Source organism: Rattus norvegicus, chromosome 8 (genome assembly GCF_021556685.1).
Source record: "Rattus norvegicus strain SHRSP/BbbUtx chromosome 8, alternate assembly SHRSP_T2T, whole genome shotgun sequence".
NCBI classification, from domain to species: Eukaryota; Metazoa; Chordata; class Mammalia; order Rodentia; family Muridae; genus Rattus; species Rattus norvegicus.
The window spans coordinates 57062207-57079330 of NC_141541.1; the positions used below are offsets into that span (position 1 = coordinate 57062207).

The 17124-nt window shown below is 42.4% G+C and overlaps 1 protein-coding gene and 1 pseudogene across 15 annotated transcripts in view; one reads left to right on the plus strand and one right to left on the minus strand.

The window, feature by feature from the left end:
* Positions 1-17124, plus strand: part of Usp28 (ubiquitin specific peptidase 28) — a 60400-nt gene that overhangs the window by 24673 nt on the left and 18603 nt on the right. For 9 of the 15 annotated variants that reach the window (NM_001436504.1, NM_001436506.1, NM_001436505.1 and 6 more), the window contains exons 7-12: positions 468-605; positions 1664-1737; positions 2631-2710; positions 7711-7859; positions 9549-9676; positions 11221-11316. In NM_001436504.1, coding sequence (NP_001423433.1) covers positions 468-605; positions 1664-1737; positions 2631-2710; positions 7711-7859; positions 9549-9676; positions 11221-11316 — 665 coding nt within the window. Of the gene's footprint in view, positions 1-467; positions 606-1663; positions 1738-2630; positions 2711-7710; positions 7860-9150; positions 9319-9548; positions 9677-11220; positions 11317-17124 lie in introns of those variants that run through there. The other 6 variants (NM_001436509.1, XM_087561900.1, XM_087561903.1 and 3 more) reach the window with 3 other exon arrangements.
* On the minus strand, positions 3760-4095 carry Pclaf-ps4 (PCNA clamp associated factor, pseudogene 4; annotated as a pseudogene).

The following is a 17124-nucleotide window of genomic DNA, read 5'->3' on the forward strand; positions in this document are numbered from 1 at the left end:
TTTACAAAGATACACAGTTAGGTAGGAATAAAATTAGGAAACAGTCCCAAGAAAGTGCAGTGAAGCACTGTGTCAACCTTAGTGCTGCACTGTTGACGACACTCAGCCTGTTCTCCAGGTGCTGTTTCTCCTCTGCTGAGGTCAAGGGATGCAGAGCAGATAGCTGAGGCAGAGCCAGGCCCTTCTGAGAGACTTGAGTGTGCTCTTTGACTGCATCCTTACATGGCACCGTGCGGCAGTGTGTCCTCTTAGGTGGGTGGGCAGCTGTAGAAACTCCAGAATATTCTGTCTTCTCAGCATGTTCCCTGACTGCTTCACACCTCCCCTCTGCTCTAGGGTTTCACCTGCTGTCCTCATCTGGTCCCTTTGTTAATCTCGCTGGTCTAGAACTTGGTAAATGTGAATCGGTGATTGTTAACTTTTTCTTTATTCATTCAAACTTTCCAAATCTTGGCTGTTTTCTCTAGGAAAAAAGAAATATCATGTTTATGCAAGAGCTTCAGTATTTATTTGCTCTGTTATTGGGATCAAATCGGAAATTTGTAGATCCTTCTGCTGCCCTGGATCTACTGAAGGGGGCCTTCCGATCCTCAGAGGAGCAACAGGTAACTTTGCTCTCATGTCTTACTTCAAAGGCCAGGTCTTGAGTTATCCCTTGCTAGTGTGCTACTGCCTTTTGAATTGTTACTGTGTGGCAAGCTCTGAAAAAGCTATGCAAGATGACTGCCTTTATCTGCCTTTATTCTGCTCTCAGAAGGTGTAGTTAGAGAGCATGTGTGTTTGTGCAGGAGTTAGAGGTACACAGGATGCTGGCACTAAAGGAGGAAGGAGTGGTGGGAGGCAGCCCGACATAACCAGGGAGAATGGCTCAATCCCAACAGGCTTTTGAGGCAGGAACAGAATTAAAAAGTAATTCAGTGAGCCATACCAAAGGGAGATTGAGAGAGTCAAGTCCTTTGTCTGATGATCCAGGTAGAAATCTTGATTTGGGTTGGATTTTGAGGGGGGTCTCAGTATTGAACCCAGGTGGTCATTGAAGTCCAGGTCCTCTACCCTCAGCCTCCTGGATCTGGTCACTCTGAGATAGAAATCCACTTTCCTTCGGCAGCTTTTCTCTTACAGTCCTGGGATCTTTCCCTTTCCCACGTGCCACTGAACGCAGAGCTGTTGCTGCTGCACCAGCCCCCTACTCCACAGTGTAAAACCCACGCTACAAAATGGCCACATAGCCAACCAGCGTTCTCAAAACAGTTTGTAAAAGTGCCTTTCTCTGTTGCTTCTCACAGTACTCTAGTGGACTCTGGTCTGTTCTTATAAAATGCCTAATTGGAGATGGTGGGTTTTGGTTTTTCTGTTTTTTTTTTTTTTTTTTTTTTTTTTTTTTTTTTTTTTTTTTTTTTTTTTTTTGGTCATACACAGATGTGGCCGGCCCCACAGAGTTCCCACTTTCTTCCTGGCCTAGCTTAGTCACATCACGCCAATGCCCTGCTGTTTGTCTCTAGTCACCTGGCTCCTTGTTCCTATGTCTTTTGCAAGTTTGCCCCCTAAAAGGGAGATTATGTCATAGGAGTAGAATATTTGTGGGCTTAAAGACAAACCTTTGTTTCCCTGAGTACAGCATTGTATCTCATCTAACTTACTGCAATTTGTGCCTCTCTTATAGCAAGATGTGAGTGAATTCACACACAAGCTCCTGGATTGGCTGGAGGATGCGTTCCAGCTAGCTGTTAATGTTAAGTGAGTGTCGAGGGTTTGCACGTCCTTGTGGCTCACAGTGGCTGCTGAGAACAGCTGGTGGGCGAAGTCACTCTTCTAAAGTAGAAAGTTGCCAGTGTTTGCCAAACTTCGTGGTGGCTACTGAGCCCTGTTTTGACTTTCCCTCTAGAGATCTAGACTGTCCTTTTAGCCTTTGTTTCTCTTTCCTGAGAGAACCTGAACTATCTACTTAGTTGTAAGATGTAATTAAAAGCGGATAAATGAATCCTAAATGTGGACATAGTGTATGGGATGGAACCATTATATTTAATGTCACTCATTTGTGACATCTGCTTGGTATTCACAGAGCATGTGGGTCAGTCACCCCAGCCATGGACACAGGGCCACAAGGGCCTGTGTCGTGTGTATGGCTGCCAAGAACCTGCTTTTCTAAGTAGTTTTAAGTCTGGAGTTGGAAAATAAAGTTACCATGAAATAGTTTTGCAACTGGGAACTTACACACTTATCTACAGTTAAGACGAGCTTTAGGAAAAGAACATTTGCATGCTACTTCTATTGTATCACTGAGAAACTCTGGGGGAGTCCATTCTTCACTACTGTGCTGTGCTCTCTCCCTTGTATATGCATATAAGCAGGCATAGCTATATACATAGCAAACATCTGTACACACGTTTGTCATCGATTTGGACCCCAAGGTCAGGGTTCACACACTGTGTCTGTCCCAGCACAGTGCCAGGCACCTTATCAGTCAGTGTCTGAGCTAAACTGTGTCTTTGCTTCCTTAGATACTAAGAAACCATGTGACAGTCTGTGGTAATGAAAACAGAGTATTTTTGTTTCTGAATGCTGCTTGGGTTTTATGAGCATGTATTTGCTTCATCTGACACAGAACTGTCTTATTTCTTTTAAAACAGCAGCAATCCCAGGACTAAATCTGAAAACCCCATGGTGCAGCTGTTCTACGGTACCTTCCTGACAGAAGGGGTCCGAGAAGGTAAGGTCTTTGTCCTGTGTGGTTGTTGTCAGCTGTGACTGATTCTCACTGAAGGGAGACAGGATAGACTTGAAAGTCCAACAAATTGAATGCTCTCTGGCTTTTCTTCATGTGACTATGGGCGCATAGTCTGAATCCTCAGTCTCTGGATCTGTACAATGGACACAGTCTTTATTCTAGAACTGTCATGTTAAATTGTGTTGATGGCAGTGATGCCACTTAATTTTCTATGTTGCTTTTCCTGATGGACCATCGAATCTCAGGTTCTATAGAATTAACCTGCCAGAAATGCTTAAACTGTTGACTAGGCACATGGCTTTTATTTTTTTAGTGGCAGGATTTTACTCTGTACAAATAGTATTGAAACCTCTGTGACTTCAGTGGCTTGTGAGCCCATGGCCAGCTCTTCCCTATATCAGCCTCACTCCCATGTGATTATAGCAATGTGCTACCACTGGACTTGTGCTTTAGAATTTCTGTATGTATTTGTATTTATTTTTGGTACTAGGACTTGAACCCAGAACTCAGGGTGTGTGTGTTTTTTTAATACTGAATTTTTTAATGTAAAAAAGACCAAGTCAGACTGTTAAAGCAAGCATGCCGTAAGAATGTGACACTATTTCCATAATCAGTGCCTGTAAAATGGCATCGGTACAAAAATCTAAGCAGAGACAGTAGATTAGTAATTAGAGCACCGTGTAATGTTGGTTTTAGGAAGAAGCGTAACAGGAAAAAGAAGGAACATATGCATAAATTCAAGCATGCAGTTCAAATTTACAAATTATAAAAGTTCGCCACTTTTTTTTTTTGGAGCTGGGGACTGAACCCAGGGCCTTGCGCTTGCTAGACAAGCGCTCTACCACTGAGCTAAATCCCCAGCCAAAAATTCGCCACTTTTATAGCTGGTTTCTTTTGAATGGCTAAATTTTAGCCTCATTTTTTCTTTTCAATTAAATGCCTGTTAACAAGCCAGTCGGACAAACTCATTTACCCACATTTACACCCTAGAATATGTAAGTGAACTGAAGACATCATTCAGATGAGTAATTCTATTCATTTTCACCATCTCTGTGATGAGTTGCAAAGGACATGCTTTTCCCTTTGCTTTTCCTAAGTCACTGCTTCCGGCTTGAATCTTCAGGAATCTGGTTCTCTTTCTTAGAATCTTTAGGGGACAGCCTGAAGAGTTCCCTGGTGCCTTTTTGCCACATGGTAGTTGGGCTCACACAGACTGGTTTCTCCAGCATACTTATTTTCAGCTTTTCTCAACGGACGTGAGGAAGGATTGGTGACAAAGATGGAGGAGCCCAGCCCCTCCCGGGGGCTTGAGAAGCCACCACGTTTCTGTGGGCTCCTCAGATATAGTTCGCTTTGGTCCGCGCCATGTTCACACAGGAAGAAACCTCTTTCACTGACTCCTCAACTGCAAATGTCTCACCTGGACTAGACCCCCAGGGTGCATTCTTAACCCCTGTACCCACGGCAGCTGTTAGATATTTAAATATTAGATTTATACAGCTCAGTACCACGTGTGGTACCCACCGTGTGTAATAGTGACCACTCCATTGCTGTGATAAAGTATCATTACTATGGAAACCTACTGGTGCAAGTGTTTTAGCTTCTGGTATAGAGGATTAGAATCCATAACGGTGGGGACAGAATGCCAGCAGGTAGCGGCATTTTGACTAAGATCACATCTTTAACTGTAAGCATGAAGCAGTCAGAGCAAACAAGAAGCAGGGCAAGGTCGTGAACTCTTAGAGTCCTCCTCCCAGAGTCGTCCTCCCAGTGACACACCGATTTTGGCTAACAAGGCTACCTCCTAGACAGGAAGTGTTCAAATATGAGACCTTGAGAGACATTTCTCATTTAAACCATAGTATCCCACTCTGTGGCCCCCATAGGCTCATAGCCACATTGTAAACTATTTAATCTAACTTCAAAAGTCTTCTGTAGTCTTTCACAGTCATCTCTTTAAATGTCCAAAGTCTCTTCTGAAACTCAAAGCAGTCTCTTCACTGTAAACCCTTACAAAATCAAAACAAATTACATATTCTAAACATATAATGGCACAGAATATATACATTCTCATGGCAAAAAGGAGGCGTGAGGGCATTGTGAGGAAATACTGGGTCACTATTAGACCAAAGTCTGAAAGGGCAAAACCCACACACATCTTGTGCTCAGTGTCTGGTGTGTTTTTGTTTGTTTGTTTGTTTGTTTGTTTGTTTTGGGTTTTTTTTTTTTTTTTTTTTTTTTTTTTTTTTTTTTTTTTTTTTTTTTTTGAGCTGGGGACCGAACCCAAGCGCTCTTCCACTGAGCTAAATCCCCAACCCGGGATGTCAGTTTTTAAAGGGCTTAATATCTCTTAAGACAACAGACATTGCCAACGTTGGCTGCCAACTTGGGATGGATCCTTGCTTTCTTGAATCACATTAGCAGAAGCTTTTACTCTTGTGGCTTTCTAGTTCTCTGTTACCAGTTGAAAACTTGCTGTGTAATCTTGCCCTAAGGAAGCCCTTCATTTGTTCTAGCATCAAGCAGCCTCTCCTTAAAGCTATGAACCTCCTAATAGTTACAGCCCTCCTTCCTGCATGTGTTTTAGCTGTAACATTAAACTTCCAGGTGCTCTTTTCTCTCCAAATTATACATTTTGTATTTTTTTTTCTGCCCTACCTTTTTTCATGGTAGACCTGTGGAAACATTAACAGTAATAACCATGGCACAAACTCAGCATGATGCAGTCTTGACATTTTCTCTGCCAAAGAAATCAGTCCTGTTTTAAATTTTGCCTCAGGCAAGTTCATAGTGCAAAGGCAGAAGGTGGCCCAGTTTCTTTGCCAGAATACCACAGCACTGGCCTCTGGTTGTTGTTAGTCTTGGCTGCCAGGCCTCCACAGTCTTCATTGCTCTCAGCAACGTGGCTACTATTAGAACCTCTAAGCTCTGCGTACAGCATTCAACACTTTAATTCAAAGTCTTCTACATTCCTCCAAAAAGTCAGCAAGATCAGGTTCTTGATCGACTCAGGCCATCCAGATCGTGGGGTAAAACACCATGACCAAAAGCAAATTATCTAGTTTAATTATGGCTACTTTTCCAGAGGGCGTGATGGTGGGAAGTCATGGCAGCACTCAGCAGGCATGGTAACAAGAGCAGGAAGCTGAGAGAGGACATGTTAAAACTGCATGTATAAAACAGAGTGTAAACTGAAAATGGGTTGAGGCTGTGAACTCCATTAAGGCCACCCCAGGTGGCGTCCTTCACTAAGACCGTACTTTGTAAGCTTGCAAACTGGGCAGGAGCTGTTCACACGTCTGAGCCTGTCAGAGACTTTCCTCGTAAATCGTCTCTCACAACTTTTCCAAAGAATGAGCATTTTTAAATGTCAAACATCTATTTAAATCCTCACTTTGTATACTTATTAGGGTTACTATTGCTGTGATAAAATACCATGACCAAAACCGAGTTGGAGAGGAAAGCATGTATTTGGCTTATACTTCTGAATCACAGTCCGTCATTGAAGAAAATCAGGGCAAGAACTAAAGCGGGGCTAGTGAATGAAAAAAGAATTAAAAAGGAAAGGACATGATTGTTCATTGCAGGGACTTCTGGGAGAGTCCAGAGTGTTTGTGACCTTGAGCCATGTAGGGAGGGGGAGGTAGTATGGAACCAGCTGTAGTAGCCTAGAGGCCCAAGAGAGAGTAGTCCGAGTAGCCCTGGTAGCCAAAAGGTTGGGTCATGCAGGAAAGGGCAGCCCAGCCCCTGGGTTGAAGAAATTCCTGTAGTGGGCAGGGCATGCCAGCAGGAGAACTTGGAGGCCCTGTCCACTTTGGTATGTGAATACACCTCTGCCATACATGCAGGTTTATCAGCTGGAGGAACTAATGGAGGCAGGCCAGGGAGGGGTGCTTCTTACTGACCTGCTCCCATGACTTGTTCAGCTGCTTATAGAACCCAGGACCACCAGCCTAAGGGTGGCACTGCCCACCATGGGCTGGGCTTTCCCCGTCAGTCACAAATTAAAAAAATTCTCTACAGCCAGATCTTATGGATGCATACTATCAATTAAGGCTACCTCCTTTCAGTTAACTCTAGCTTGTATCAAGTTGACATTAAACTAACCAGCACAGTTCCGTTTTACATTTGTGATACTGCCTCACTCCCCAACCCCTAAGAGATGGAGAAGTGATTGAGGAAGATACCCCAAGTCGACGTCCTCCACATGTGCCTGTGTGGGTTAGTAAACCCCACACACAAAGGAGCCAGGACTGACCTTGAACATTTAGCCTGAGTTTGTTTCAATCAGTATTGAAGTCCCTTCCGAGAAAGCAACCCAGGACTGCCCATACTGAGTCAGAAGTGTCCACTCGGCCTCCAAGTGTGATTTGTGTATGACTGGTCGGCAAGTCTCATTTCAGTATCTGTGGGCTTCACTTCCACCCTTTTTTTCCCCTTGAAATACTTATGGGTTGTTGGTGGTAGTTTTTTGGGTTTTGGTTTTTTGTTTTTTGTTTTTTTTTTTTTTTTTAAAGGCAGGGTCTTGCTGTGTAGTTCAGGATGGCCTTGAATTCTCAATAGTCAGCCTTCAAGGACCAGGACTGCAAGTGTTCAGCACTATGCCCATATTGAAATAACATTATTTTGAAGAATGTAGTTTATTTGTAATAACCCATCTGAAATTCACTGACGACATCCTAGCATACATACTTAGTGTTTGACACAGGCCTGTGCCACTCTTGTGCATCTTCTGTGCTCTTGTTCCGGGGAAGCCAGGGTTCTCGTGATGGGTTTGATGGGTTTGATGGGGAGACAAACCTTGGGTTTGCTCATTGCAGTATACTCATGTCCGGGTCTAAGAGATGATTAGAGGTTAACACCCATGTACTTCTCACCACTTCTCAGAGACTACTGAATTTTAAAAGGCGGTGTCTCAGTGGAGCCAGAGAAGTAGCTTTTAAATGGTGGTAGTGAAACTTAACAACCCCCTCTTGGCCTAGGAAAACCCTTTTGTAACAACGAGACCTTCGGCCAGTACCCTCTTCAGGTAAACGGTTACCACAACTTAGACGAGTGTTTGGAAGGGGCCATGGTGGAAGGTGACATTGCGCTGCTTCCTTCTGATCGCTCAGTGAAATACGGACAAGAGGTAAGGTGTCTTTTGCCAGTGACAAAGCCAGTTACATAGGACTGAATTTGAGGCAGACAGATTCACATGTTGGGTCACCTCACACTGAGCAGAACTTGAATCTGTCTCCTGTCTCTAACCAGTTGGTGTGAATCCCGAGTCTTTAAGCTCTGATGAAGTTCTTTGCTAAAGCCGAGTTATGTGTAAAGGTTTATGCTGTTTCTGACGTTCTCAGTATGATTGAGTTTCTCTCTGTTGGAGCCTACCTGTACCTGAGTAGGGAGAATGCACTGCCCCCTTAGTTTTGGAGGGTAAAAGTGATTCACTCTTACGGTATGCCACTTAGAATATCTTCCCTATTACGGTATTTACTGTTCTCACTTTGTAAAGTCTGCCTTTGCTTTTACATTGTAAAATGTAATTCCATTTATTTATGTGGGATTCTTGGGTTTTGATGGGTTGGACAGAAGTCTGAATGCAAGGGTAATTAATACCTCAACATTCCAGTTAGGCAGGGATTAGTGAGCTCCAGTGTAGCATAATTGTCCACATTACCCCATTTGGCCTACTCTCACACATTTTGGGGCAAAACTGGCTTTTGGAACTGTCTGCCTCAAGAGATAGGATAGGAGAAATTGACTGGATTTACTGAAGGACAGCTGACATGGGCCTGAGGAGGTGTCCTAGCTCTAGAAGATGCCAGAACATGGAGAGCGCCGCCTCCTTAGCTTCTCCAGGAGAAAATAGACTCCTGGCAATTCCCAGCAGGAGCTATACCAGTGTCCAGTGACGCTTTGTCCAGAGACAAGAGTTCTATAAAATAAAACCCTAGCAAGAGCCATTACATTTGTTAATTAGATTCAGACCCAGAAAAGCCAGGCAGGGTGGCTCGTGTTTGTAGTTCTGTCACGTGAGAGACTGATGAATCAGAATTGTCGACAAGTTCAAGGCCAGCGCGGTCTGTTTAGTGAGTGAGACCCTGTCTCAAGAAGCAAACAACGAGATAAAAAGATTTGGCTGTGAGAGAGTCGGTTGCACCGACTGCTTCTGCTGGTTCAGGTTTTGTCAGCTGTGCTCTGCGTGTTGAGTGGGTTCTTTCCATTTTAGGAAGCAGCTGTTCTACTCGGACACTCTTGCTGCCATTGTAGTTCACTGGCCTGCCTGTCTTTTCAGAAACTTGTCTCTTGGAAGTTAGAGATTCTTTTCCTCAGAAACATGGGAGATTATAACATCCTGAGACTATTTTAGGTTTTTATTTAAACAGGACTTAAACTGTGGCTAGCTATAAATAAACTACATAATATATTTACAGTGTTTGTCTTTTTAGATTATTACTGGATGCAGTTATCCCCTAATTAATGCTGTTAGGCTGTTTCTCATGAGATCTGAGCAACCTGAATTCTGACGACTCGTTTAGGGAATGACTTGTATTGGCGTTTGGTCAGTTCCTGTATCCTGCCTGGGGTGGTTATTTCTAAAGGTGACTATTGAATGCAATACTAGCCAGTAGGTTTGGAGTCTGAGGAACGTTTGGTCATACTCTTCAAATATAATTCTAACTATTTAAGATGAGTATATGAAATAAAATCCTGTTTAAAATTATCTTGGCTATAAATTTGATATCAAAAGAAGTTTGGTGAAAGATATTTTAAATGTGGCTGTTATTTCCTGACATTAACCCCTCCTTTCCCCATGTTTCTACCTTGGCAGCGTTGGTTTACAAAGCTGCCTCCAGTGTTGACCTTCGAACTCTCCAGATTTGAGTTTAATCAGTCTCTTGGGCAGCCTGAGAAAATTCATAATAAGCTGGAATTTCCTCAGGTTATTTATATGGATAGGTAAGTATTGGTTCAACTGACTTTGTGATGTTAAGCACAATAGTAGAAGTGACTGTGAGCTACAAAATTGTGTGTGGAGATCACCTGGACACCTGACACTGTGTAATTTTGATTCTGTGAACCTTCCAGAGTACTATGACAGAGTAGCTAGACATCTGTGCTCAGAGCATCTCATCTCCATGGACACTATAAACCAATAGAGTGAAGAATGCAAGGCAGGTGCTAGTTTATGGTGTCATGGTAAAACTGTATATACACAAACCCGTCAGAATATCAACTAAGTTTCTAATTATACTTAGGTTTCTGTTTTACATCCAAATTGGGGAACATAACTTCCTCTAACTTTGACTTTTTTTTTTTTTAAAGCCCTCATTCTCTAGCCACCACATGGAAAATTAATTTTCTGAAACCCTTTCTGAGAAGGACCCAGTTATACTTAAAGGGGGGGCAGGCAGATAAGGGGGGGAGAGAACCCTATATTATCAAGAAAGCAGATCGATCTCAGAGCTCATTCCCCATACCCCTAGAACTTTAGACGTTTTTACACTTGTTTAATTTGCTTTTATTTTGTTTAATCTGACAAGAGAATTCACACACTCTTCAGTGGCTGTAGCTTCAGAATAAATTAGGCTTTTGGCTCCTTGTATTCCCGTGGAAATTTTAGTGATTTGCCAGTTTCAACTAAAATAAGGGATTTGAATTGTGCCACACCTGTCATTCAGTCTGGGGAGAAATGCGCTTTTAGATTGTGATCTTTTTCTTCTGAGTGTGGTATCTACATTTTGTTTTTACATCTTTATTTCTCTCAGTGATGTTTTACAAGTTTTGGTATATAGCCCTTCCATCATTAGGTAAATCAACCTTTTGATAGTCTGAATTTGAAATTTTACTCTGTTCTCTTTGAGCAGATGGAAAGGAAGTTGGTTACTGGTTTGTTTGGTTTTTTTTTTTTTTTTTTTTTTTGGTTCTTTTTTCCGGAGCTGGGGACTGAACCCAGGGCCTTGCGCTTCCTAGGCAAGTGCTCTACCACTGAGCTAAATCCCCAACCCCGGTTACTGGTTTTTAAACTGGCACTGTATGTTCAGTTGGAGCAAACTCACCAACCCTGGTCTTGAGGCTGCTGTGAGCGGCAGCTGAGGAACAGCTCCGCTTCCTCTGCTGTCTCCATCCCTTTAGTTTCTCTGACTTCCCTGCTGTACTGGCTCCACAGTTAGGAAAGCCTTAGTAACAGTGGTGAGAGTGGGTATCCTTGCCTCCTTGCTGACCTGGAGGTTGGGGCTGTAGCCCTGAGTGATCCACAGCAATGCACTCGGGTGGGTTTGGCCCTCCTCTAACTTAGCCAGAAATTCAAGAACATCTCCACCTACAGAGGGAGTTGGAGACCACTCTGAGCTTTGAGATTCCTTCTCAAGCCCAGAACCACAGAAATAAAATAACATTTAGTCTTGGTTAATCAGTAACTGCCTGTGTGAGGAGGGCTACACTGAGGTTTTGTTATTGATATCTGCTGGTACAGCTTCTGTGCGTGGTTATCATTTGCTTAGGTACATGTACAAAAGCAAAGAGCTTATCCGAAGTAAGAGAGAGAGCATTCGAAAGTTGAAGGAGGAAATACAAGTTCTGCAGCAGAAATTAGAAAGGTGAGTCTCTGGGTATTTTTATGTTTTGAAGCATAAAGCAAGTTTTTTTTTTTTTTTTTTTTTTTTTTTTTTTGAGTGGGTCTTTTGTTTAGTGGTAGCATGACATTTGGTCCACAATGGTTAGCAGCCATCTTCATTTTAAACTCTGATAAAATTAAGACAATACATAAATAAATACAGCAGGGGAAGTTAGCCCACACTGACAAACACCTCAAGGACCACTGAGTTCTCGTGCACCGTTTCATTTGGAGCTCAGTCCCATGTGGAGAGAAGGGCATTACAGAACTTTCTTCTCAAGGATGCTGAACAATGGCATTGAATGGACAAAACAGTTATCAAGGGATGTAAAAGATCCGACCCCAGGGAGGACACACACAGGTACTTCAGAGGTATACTTTTGATTTAGGTAAAATTTGAGACTTAAGGAAATTATCACCTCAGGTAAATAGATAAAAGTAAGTCCAGTTTTGGGTGAAGGTTTTTTTTTTTTTTAAGTGTCCTCACTGTCCCCCTTTAGCTGCCAATCATCTCTGAGAGCTCAAGCAGAAGGTCATCTTTCCCAGGATCCAAGTCAATCTCAGCTTCTAATTTGCCCCCTGAAATTTCCCATATTAGTTTCTCAAAGTCATCTTCCACGGAGAGTGGAGGCATAAAGCAAGTTTTAAGATCAGAGATTGTGTTTAAATCAGAGCATAGCTAATAACTGGTGTATATAGAATAACCAGTACCCCCATTATAAGTGTAAAGGAGTCTTCAAGGCCAGCTACTGTGTGTGGGTGAGTGGTCCTGAGGAATTGAGGGACCCAGGTATACTGTGACTGTCTGGTAGTCTCTTCCCTGCCCTCCTACTCTCTTTTGTTTTTGAGACAGTTTTCTGTAGCCCAAACTCAAAGAGAATGACCTTGAACTTTTTTTAAAAATTTATTTTATGTATATGACAGTACTGTAGCTGTCTTCAGACACATGATGTCTGAGGGCATCAGATTCCATTACAGATGGTTGTGAGCCACTATGTGGTTGCTGGAAATTGAACTCAGGACCTCTGGAAGAGCAGTCAGTGTCTTAACCACTGAGCCATCTCTCCAGACAGACTGTAAACTTCTGATTCTCCTGGCTCCACTTCCCCAGGGGTTGGGACTGCAGTTAATGGCCTCCAAGCCTGGCTGTTTCACTTGGGGAAAATGAGCTTGTGAAGTGTTGAGATGCAGTGATGCTGCCTGAGTATAGAGCTCAAGCGCCTGGTGTGTACTGAGTTCTTCTGGTAGACTCTGTGCTTTCTTTATTTTAAAACAGAATCACCCAGATCTCCTTCGGCAAGGTTTTTGTAGTCTAGATAGATCCATTGGTTTAACATTTACAAAGGAAATTTGTATACTGTTGGTGGCTTCCTCTCTTCCTCTTCATCTACTTTTTTTTTTTTTTTAAATTTCCTGTGCATTTTTGGAAGTGTTCTTTCTGCCTGTATGTATGTGTGTCTCTGTGAGTGTCAGAGCTTCTGTAATGAGTTACAGTCAGTTGGGAAACTGCCATGTGGGTCCTGAGAATTGAACCGGGATCCTCTGCGGGTGCTCTAAACTGCTTCATCTAGTAACATTCTCTCTCCTACCTTACCAGCCCACTGCTAGGTCCTTAATTTCTCCAAGGGACACAAGTTCTACCCAGATCCAAGATTGACATTCAACATCATTTGCTGTGTATAGGTGTTGAGAGAGAGAGAGAGAGAGAGAGAGAGAGAGAGAGAGAGAGAGAGAGAGAGAGATTGATTTTGATTGAATGATTTGTGTTGCTGCATTTCTATGATGGTCATGTGACAACCCACAGAATCCATTTTCTCTTTCTATCTTTATGTGGATTCTGGGGATCACACTTAGGTCAGCAGGCTTAATGACAAGTGCCTGTATCTGCTGTGCCATGTCACTGGCCTAGTTATTTTTAGGGAACTTAAACCAAGAATCACTGAGACTTTGGAAGTATCTTCCTTAGTGTAATACTACTATTGCTTTGTAAAAGATTTATTTTTATTTATTTTATGTGTATGTTGCATCTATGTGTGATTATGTGCATCTGGCAGTACTGGTACCTCTGGAGGCCAGAAGAGAAGGTCTGATACCCTGGACTGAGCCTATCCACACTGCCAGGAGTAGAACTAGAGACTTCTATATGAGGAGTATGTTCTAAATACTAAGCCCCCACTCTGGCTTTAAAACCAACTGGTTTTAATTTAATTAATTTATTATTATTATTTTTTTTTTTGCTTTTTATTTACTTACTTATTTTACTTATTTTATGCGTACATGTGTGAATATGTGGAGCTTTCTAAAGTTGATTCTCCTTCAGCCCTGTGAGTCCTAGAAACCAAACTCAGAGCATCAGGCTTGGCATCAAACACCTTTTTCCATTAAGCCACACTACTGGCCAAAATTTAACTTCCTAGATAGGATTTAAAGACTAGAGAAGCTGGCCTAATTCTCATCAAAGAGCATTTACTATTTACTGCTCTTGCAAAACACCTGCCTTGTTTCCTAGCATCCATGTGACAGCTCAGAACTACCTATGGCTCCACTTTGAAAGAATCTGATGCCCTCTGACTTCTGTAGGTTCCTGCCCACACGTGATACATACACAAATATGCAGGCAGAATACTCAGACACATAAAAGTAAATGAGTGGATTTTTTTTTTACCCTATACAAACATTGTATTATGCATGTATGTGATATACTCCAGGGAAAATATCCAAGAACTTATAAACATGCTGTGAGCTACAGAACAGAGGTGGGGTAGGCAACTTTCATGATTTTTTTTTTTAAATACCACTTTATATTTAAATTTTCTTACATACATTGCTTTACTTGAAGTAGCTTTACTAAATTTACTAAATTACTAAATTTAGTAATTTACTAAATTTACTAAATTTTCTTACATACATTGCTTTACTAAAAGTAGCAGGCATCATGACCAGTAGTAATCTCAGTATTTGGTAAGCCAAGGCAAGAGAATTGAGTAATTTTTTTTTTTTTTTTCGGAGCTGGGGACCAAACCCAGGGCCTTGTGCTTGCTAGGCAAGCGCTCTACCACTGAGCTAAATCCCCAACCCTTGAGTGATTTTTAAGGTTGGTCTGGTCTACGTAGTTCAGGTCAGGATAGTTTGAGTACAACTTAAACTCTGCCTCAGAAAAACAAAAAGGTGGGGTATATTGGCATACCTATGACCTCAGGTTTTAGGAAGTAGAGAGAGACAGGAGGATGGAGAGGGCCAGGCCAACCTTGATTCTCCATGACCTTGTCTAAGAAAACAAACAAAATACTTACTGTTTCTTCTTCTCTAAGTAACTGTGTCAGATGTGGAAAGGGAGACCTCTTCTGTGCATGGTAGACAAGACAGTTTCAAAACTACCATTGCTGGTTTTGTTTTTATCCTGTGCTGAGGCTTGAACACCTTGTACATGGTAGGCAAATGCTCTAAGAGCTGGGACTCAGAAGTGATTGTTATAAATGCACACAAGTTTCTTAGAGGAGGAAAACTCCTGTGGGATTTTATGTTCAGTATTCTAAGGGCTGGAGAGATGGCTCAGTGGTTAAGAGCACTGTCTGCTCTTCCAGAGGTCCTGAGTTCAAATCCCAGCAACCACATGGTGGCTCACAACCATCTGTAATGGGATCCGGTGCCCTTGTCTGGTGTCCTGAAGACAGTGACAGTGTATCCACGTATATAAAATAAATAAATCTTTTTTTAAAAAGATATTCTGTTAAGACGGACTAAGCCTGGGAGGAGGTGGAGGCTGGCAGCCATTCCTATGCCAAGCTCTGCCCTCTGTGAAGTGTGCATTGAGGTCGATGAACTCGTAGTGAGCAGGTATGGCCACGTGCATGCCAGGATCTGAACACCTGGCTCAGGTTCTTCACCCTGGCAGGCACTTGCCAGTTCTCTGTTAGTGACCCTGAGGGACATAGGCGATGGGCAAGCCTTGGCTATGGCCACCTTTACTCTCCACCCTGCGTCACGAGTTTGATGCTGAGTTAAAGTGCCCTTCATTTTCTACTCATATTTTCATCTTCTTCTTTTGTTTGTTGGTTTGGGTTTTTTGAGAAAAGATCTCACTGTGTAAGCCTTGTTGGCTTGAACTTGCTTTGTGGACCAGGCTGGTCTTAAAGTTATAATGATCTGCCTGCCTCTGCGTCTCAGTGTTGAAATTATAGGTGTTTGCAACCATGTGCTGCTCTCTTAATTAGCCACCGTAACTATTGTCATTGTTGAGGTGGCGTCTCTATCTAGGGAGTCCTCAGACAACATGTATCTGAGATGACCCTGGCTGCCTGTCCTGCCTGAGTCTCCAGACTGAGTTTAATGTAATGTGCTAGTAGTGACAGATATTATGTGTCATTAAAATAGTTTGTTTAGAGACTGGAGATGGCTCAGGGGTGAAAAGTGTACACTGTGCTTGCAAAAGACAGAGTTCAGTTCCTGACACTCATGTCATACGGCTACAACCACCTATAATCAAGCTTCAGGGAATCCAGTGCCCACTTCTGGACTCTGAGCACCTGACATGAATGTTTGCATGTACGTGTGCAAGTAAAGGTGAACAGCTGAACAGCTGGAGAGATGGCTCAGTAGTTAGCGCTTGCAGAGGATCCAGGGTCAGTTCCTCTAGTTATTATGGATCCTATTCCTTTTTATGACCACCTAGGGCACCAGGCATGCATGTGGTGCAGATAGACTTACAGGCAAAATATGCATACGCAAGAAATAAAACCATCTTAAATAACCTTAAAAGTACTCTTATTATTTGTCACATATTTAAGAATATTACTTTACTGAAGAAATCTTGAATAATTTATGACTGGCTAGCCAATGCAATTGATCACATTCATGAATAATAGAGTATATAGGGGCTGGAGAGATGGCTCAGTGGTTAAGAGACTGCTCTCCCAGAAGTCCTGAGTTCAATTCCCAGCAACCACATGATGGCTCACAACCATCTGTAATGGGATCCGATGCCCTCTTTTTGTGTGTTCTGAAGACAGTGACAGTGTACTCATACATGAAATAAATAATTTTAAAAATAGAATAAGACCCTGTAAAAGGAAGATTGCTGATTTTCTTTGGCTCTAATGTCTAATTTCTTTTCTTTCTGGTTTTTTTTGGGGGGGGGGTGCCTTATTGTTGGTTGCTTGGTTGGTTGGTTGGGTTTTGGCTTTGGAGATAGCTTTGGCTACTCTGGATCTTGCTCTATTGACTGGGCTGGCTTTGAACTCAAAGAAATCAGAGTTCCTCTGCCTTCCAAGAGCTGGGATCAAAGGCATGGGTTATCACCACCTTGCTTTTATTAAGGCCTAATTTTTATTTCTGGATTTCTCTCACTCTTGGTTATGAGGCAGTTGGTGTAGAAAGGACAGAGAAAATGCCATGAGAACTAATGACCAGAATGTTTTTTCAGTTAGTTTAGAACATTGTCCTTTAAGAAGGAACTTAAGTTTATGAGCAGAGCCTGACTGGCATGACAGAGAGCAGTGCTGGCGTAGTCTGAAACTCTCCCACTCTCTGCGAGGTATCAGGCTGCTGGTGGGCTTCATTGTTAAAGCCTGATTTTATTTCCAACCCTGTAGATTGAGTAACCAATTAAATAGTATATGCCTTTAGGAATAATGTGGGATTCTGTTGTTATATCGAGATAGGCTATCACTAGCTTGCCCCAAACTTACTTTGTACCCCAGGCAGGTCAAACTTCCTGTGATCCTTTTACTTCAGCCTCCTGAGCTGCTAGGATTGTAGCTCGGTGTTGGCAGCTCTGCATGGTGAGTCTCTG